This window comes from Pristis pectinata, chromosome 2, assembly GCF_009764475.1.
Source record: "Pristis pectinata isolate sPriPec2 chromosome 2, sPriPec2.1.pri, whole genome shotgun sequence".
NCBI classification, from domain to species: domain Eukaryota; kingdom Metazoa; phylum Chordata; class Chondrichthyes; order Rhinopristiformes; family Pristidae; genus Pristis; species Pristis pectinata.
The window spans coordinates 105,926,360-105,932,359 of NC_067406.1; the positions used below are offsets into that span (position 1 = coordinate 105,926,360).

Here is a 6,000-nt window from a genome sequence, read left to right on the forward strand (position 1 = left end):
CAATTGTTTGGAATGGATCCTACATTTGTTTACCTTTTTCTCTCACTGTGATATACTATGACATTTAGTTTGCAATCCCTTCCTTGCAATTAGTGTTAATGCGACAGTATTTCTCCATGTATGTTTGCACATTGCATTATCAGCAGTTACCCAAGCATGCAATCAATAAGGGCAACTGTTAAAAATGCGATTGCTTTGAAATATCCAGATTCAGTCAACTAAAACTTTTGGTTCACAGAAGTTTACACTTTAAACATAATTTGTTAGCTGTAAAGTGTTACACCCTTAAGGATGTGATAGGCACAAATAAATCCAACTTCTTTCTTCTTTTAAGGCAACACATTTGCAGTTTTTTTGGTGGAACAACCAGCTCAAACAGCTGTACAAAACTGCTAAACTAAATTTAAACTTACAAAGGACTATTTTTTCCCCAAAGAGGATTCCTGAGGTGTTAACAAGCTACATGGCTTTCTCATTGAGAAAAATATTGATAAATGGACCAATATGAAGAAACTGCAAACGTAACTGTTTAGACATTATTATTGTAATATAATCCTATCATAAACAATGCATAGAAAAAATAGATGTTACAGTAATAAAGGTGCGTTCTCTTAATCCAGTGCAGATTCAGTGCAGTGTCCAATCCTGCCAGAATGCCTCCACAGAGGATATGGTATGTGCCATTACTTCATAGAGGCTAACTTCTCTATATGAATGTCAGATGTCACTGTGAATGCTGCCTGAGACTTTCCATTTGTGTGCACATTTGTTTAATCACTTCATTTCCAACAAAACAATGACAGCAACTGAAAATAACTTGTTAATAAAGTCAGGAAAGCACCCTATCCAATTTGCAGCATTGGTTGTAATATATTCCAAAACATGTTTTTGGATTCAGATTGAAGATTGCTTAATTTTATACCAGACAATTGAGGTCATACCTCAGCTAACCAAGGCATTTTGTGATTTTCCTATGTGATGTAGAGGTTCTCCATTGATTGAAGGATGAAGGAGTTATTTTACCTATGAAGTGTCTCTTAAGAATTGTAAATGAAAACAACAATGCCAAAATTAGCTTACCTCGTAATCATTTTAAACTACCCTTTCAAGTGCAAAGAAGCAGTCTTTCTTAGACTGAAGCAGCCTTTCTATTATTGACTACTATAACAACAACTGTCAATATAGTAATCAAAAAGCAAAAACTGCAGATACTGGAAATCTGAAATAAAAACAAAAAAAGTGCAGGAGATACTCATGTCAGGCGGCATGCAGGCATTTTATTTAAAATGGTGCTTTACAGAGAAAATCAAAACTAATGATGAGGAGAAATAAAGAAACAGGCATACAACATGGCACAAAAGCTGCTTAAACAGAGTAAGAACTTGGTAAACAGTCAGAAAATTCAGAGACTAAGCCTAGGGCTCCTAAAGGCTTTGTCACCAATAAAGGAGATGGGGGGGGGGGTGCAATAAGGGGATCTGAGGTATACAATGGACCATTGAAGGACTGAAAGTGATGCAATGCTAAAAGTGCAGAACTGTGAGATAAAAACAAACTAGGAAACCTTTAAGAGAAAAGGTAGTTGGAAATGGACACCTGAACTCATTGCATTTTCAAAAACACGTCCAGAATTGGATTTTTCCATCAAGCAACGTTATTCTATTGCTGGTCAGGTTACCCAAGATGCTAAAACTGGTCAGCTTGATCATTTAAGCCCTCTTCATGGACCACTGATCAAAGAAATGGTATCCACTGTATTTGCAGAAATATCTACTGATCTTGCTGGAGAGGTAAGATGGGGGAAAAAAACAAAAAAAAAGGAAACTAATGAATGTTTCCAGTAAAGTATGACAATGGAAATTAGAATATAGGTGGCAGAGTTTCTGATGATCTTGAATTTGTGCAGGGTGGAAGACAGTATGCCAGCTAGGAAGGCATGGAATTGTTGAGCCTGGTAGTAAAGAAATAATGAGAGTTTCAACTACAACTGACCTGAGCTGGGGTGGAACTTTGCATCCTTGGTGTCAATGGCCTGTGCTTGATCACCTTCCTGATCCACTGAGGCCTCAAACATTAGGTATATAGCATGTGTCCAAATCCATTCATAGGTTTACTACTCCCTACATCTGTAAACTTATGCATCCCTAGAATCCACTGATTATTCTGCCTTTCCCCAATTTTGACCACGTGAACCTCCATTTACTTCAGTCTTGTGAAATCTTTTGTTAAGTATGACCCCTACTTTTATCCTCCAAAACCCTTAAAATAAGGGCAACACTCCATTCGCCTTTCCTATTACCTGCTGCATGTGTGCTGGCTTTCTATGTTTCATGCACAAGGACTCCCAAATCATCTTGTGTTAAATCCCTGTTCCTTAAAGCGCTCTACCCCTCTCCACCTCCAAGTCACTTATTAAAACCTACTTCCTTGGGCAACATTTTGATCATCTTTCTTGTGATTATTTTATTTGACTTAGTGTCAATCTTTTTCTGATAAATGCTTCTGTGAAGCACTTGATACATTAATACTCTGTTAAAGGCATTATATAAATACATGTTATTCATGAACTGTAGGCATATAATACTTGGAAAAAATTGAGAAAATCATTCCATCTCTTGAAAAACATAACATGTCAATTTTTTGATTTTGCTCATAGTTTATTTGGTAGAATGCATTACTGTTGCGAGCTATTAACTGTTCTCTTTTTCCTTTAGCAACGCTGACTGACCAGTTTGGTAATTTCAATATTTTCTGAATATGCTGAAAATTTTTTCTATTTTAAATATAATGCATGGAATCATACTCCACAGCTGCCAGTAACTGGCCCCACACTCTCCACATGCATGTACTAATCTGGTATGAATGTATGGGTCCAATCTGTCCTCTGCCTCTCGACCCCAAATGCAGGTAGTGAAGTGTAAAAAGGACTTGTGGTGACAAGGAACATGATGCCTTTGGCTGCCCATGAGCTGCTTGCAGCTTCTGAATAGTTTCTAATTCCCTGATGATAGAAATTCTTGAAAACTTTTCAAAAGATGTCTTAAAGTTATAGAAATTTTTAAAAAATTAGTTTAAAGATATTAAGGTAAAATGGCTCAAGCACTTTCCTTTCCCCACTGGATTCATTAAGCTGAGAGACCAAATGTGAAATGCATCCGGCCCCTCTTGACTCCTGATCAGTGCTCCACTACTGCACTCAATGATGAATCCAGCAGCAGAGAGGAGGACTTGTTGCACCAGCACCTGCCCCTTCCAGTTTCACCTTTCAACATACACACCTGGAAGTTCAAAACATTGCAGACATTGAAAGGCTGAAAGCCAATGAGCACAATTTGCCCCTTATTGAATAAGGCTCAATACACTTCAAACAAAAATATTATTCAATAGAAATACATACATAAGCATGTTAAGTAGAGATGTCTGAATCTACTTTGCAATGTTCAAAGCACTTGTTCAAAGTATGTGGCAACTCTAGCAATTTGCACAGTCTGATTCACATTACTGCAATGGCCCAGCATTGTATCTAGGTACAATACATAATAATGTCTTCAACTATAACTATTTTGAGGCATTGCTGTGCACTGACCAACCACCATATACCTGGACCACACCTAACATGGCACGATCACCACATATATGGAAAACCCCTTTCATTAGTGATCAAGACAGAGAACAGAATAACTCGAGGTTTTTACGGCTTTACTTCTGGATTTTAAAGCATGAAATCCTTTGATGTAATCCTATGATCTCAGCTGCAAATTGTTAAACAGAATATGATGTCCATAAATCTAGTTTCACGGGGGCGTATTTATATACTTATTAAACTAATCTCAATTTTTATTTTGGTCCGAGTCCACGTTGGTTTATTCCAACCATTTCTTACTCGGGGTGGGCGTCTTTTAAAAAAAGAACACAGGAATTTTATGCTTTCCATCCCTTATTATTACCCAGACTAGGTTGTAATCTAAAACTGTCAAGTCCCAAAGCTATATAATTAGGTAGTAATGAATGGGGAGAGTGAGTTTATCATAGCTTTTAACGTACCAATCTTAGTTTCGCCAGGAGGGCGGACCACAGCTAGAACGCACCTTTGGATTGTCCATGGCGATTGAAAAAAGCAGGGCAAAAGTCAAAATGAGCTGCATTGCATTTCTTGAAACTTAAATCTATCTTTATGAAATATACAGTACATAATTTCGAAATATCTGAGTGATACTTTGATTCCACAAGTAAATAAAAGTTAGTTTATTTTTTTTAAACAGATAAATGTAAATAAGGTCAGCAATCCAGAAATTAATGCTACAGACACGACGGGCTGAATGGCCCCCTTCTGTGCTGTAATAAATTAATCCAGCAATCAGCACGCTTATGTATGCACAGCTCTCAAGATGAGATAGTGGAGGTTTTGGAAGACCTGGCGGCTGTCTGTCAGTGTGCAGCTCATTCGCTGGCTGACTCTTTTGATCGCTTTCACTAGCTCTTCCAAGTTCTCTGACTGTGAGGCCAGCTTTGTTAGTGCTTGCTCTTTGATCACCGCCCTAGCTGCCTGCAGGTGCCAGATGTCATCGCGTTTACAAGCGGCGTGGCTCTGCTTTAAAAAAAACACGCCAGCACTACTTCAGAAGCAGAAAGTAGAAAACTTAAAGTCTTTCTGTTGACCTCTTTTTTTATGCATTATTATCATGCAGCGTTGCAAAATGGTCCCGATGAGATTACAAAGGTTTTGGAGGAGCGTTTTTACAGAAAGAGTATCCAAAGGAGACATTTGCATTCTGGCACTGGGGAAATCAACATTCCCTACGGTGAAAATCTTAAACTCACGTCTGGCGAGGGGGGGGGGGGGAAGATTCCCTCAATTTGTGAAGTAGTTTGGTTGCCTGCTGGCCGGGGTACACTGAAACTCATACCTGTAAGGCGATAAGCCACTGGGCCACTGGCCACACCGGCAAGTGAGTGCAGTAAAAAATAAGGGGCAAAGCCAACTTCACCACATCAAAGAACAACCGGGGAAGGGGAGGGGAGGGGAGTGGGGGGTAAGAAATAGACTTACCGTTCGGTTCCTTGTTACTTGAGGGCTGGAACTTGTTGATTTGGGCTTCCGATCCATGATGGCGGAAGTTGAGAGCCGATATTAGCAGGAGTGCTAATGACAGGGACATTTGAGGGGTGCAGTGTGTGAGCGCTGTTGGGGCAGAGCAGACAAGACACACACTGGGCTTCTCCGCGCTGACTCGCTCGCAGCCGCCGCTTCTACCACGCAGTGCGGGGACCCTGATGTGCCAGCATTTCCACCAGATAATCACACAGTGGCTTCCACATTCCGATCCAAAGCACTCCCTTCTCTCTCCACCGTGCCCCGACCCAGCGATCTCACTTATCAACTCGATGGCTAATGCAAGGAGAAAAAAAATGACAGACGCTTATGCCAGAACCCAAGTTTTTTTTTAAAGGCGCAGCCAAGTCCTTACGCACACCTGTCAACTTTTATAAACTTCTGGATTTTAAAACTGTCTTTTATATAAAGTCCACGATCTTTGTGTTTTTTTTCTCTTTGCTTTTTTTTCCTATCATCAGCTGCCAAAGCCAAACTTCTCTGTCTGGACAAACTTTTAGTAAAAATTACTTTAAAAGGTAGTTTACCAGCGAACAGCTGGATTCCATTATTCCAGGGTACTTTCAAGTGGAGTTTTTTTTTAAAAAAGGGCTGATTTAAGTTTTTTTTGCTCACTTGACGTCAGCTAAAGACAAAAACAAATCCTTCAAAGTGCTGCCTGTTGCCGTGCGAAAGAAAAGATTACGCCTTTGCACATTTTACGTCCCCCCACAACCCCTCGGCTGCTCCGTTCAGACGCGGGGTGGATTCGCCTCTTGGGTGAGCAAGACTGCCAACTGGCGACACGACAGGTGGTGTAGCATTGCTGGCTGCAAACCTCTCCAGGGACAAAAAAACTTCAGACATCAGACTTTACATAGCAGCCTTAATCCCCCCAGTGCAGCTTA

At 40.0% G+C, this 6,000-nt stretch overlaps 1 protein-coding gene across 3 annotated transcripts in view; it reads right to left on the reverse strand.

The window, feature by feature from the left end:
- The window catches only part of pdgfc (platelet derived growth factor c), a 227,696-nt gene extending 221,934 nt beyond the window's left edge, over nt 1–5,762 (reverse strand). For 2 of the 3 annotated variants that reach the window (XM_052041817.1, XM_052041802.1), the window contains exons 1-2: nt 5,641–5,762; nt 5,051–5,389 (exon numbers count right to left, since the gene is read on the reverse strand). In XM_052041817.1, coding sequence (XP_051897777.1) covers nt 5,051–5,159 — 109 coding nt within the window. In that variant the 5' untranslated portion in view covers nt 5,160–5,389; nt 5,641–5,762. Of the gene's footprint in view, nt 1–5,050; nt 5,408–5,640 lie in introns of those variants that run through there. The other variant, XM_052041808.1, reaches the window with a different exon arrangement.
- Nucleotides 5,763–6,000: the final 238 nt, after the last annotated feature.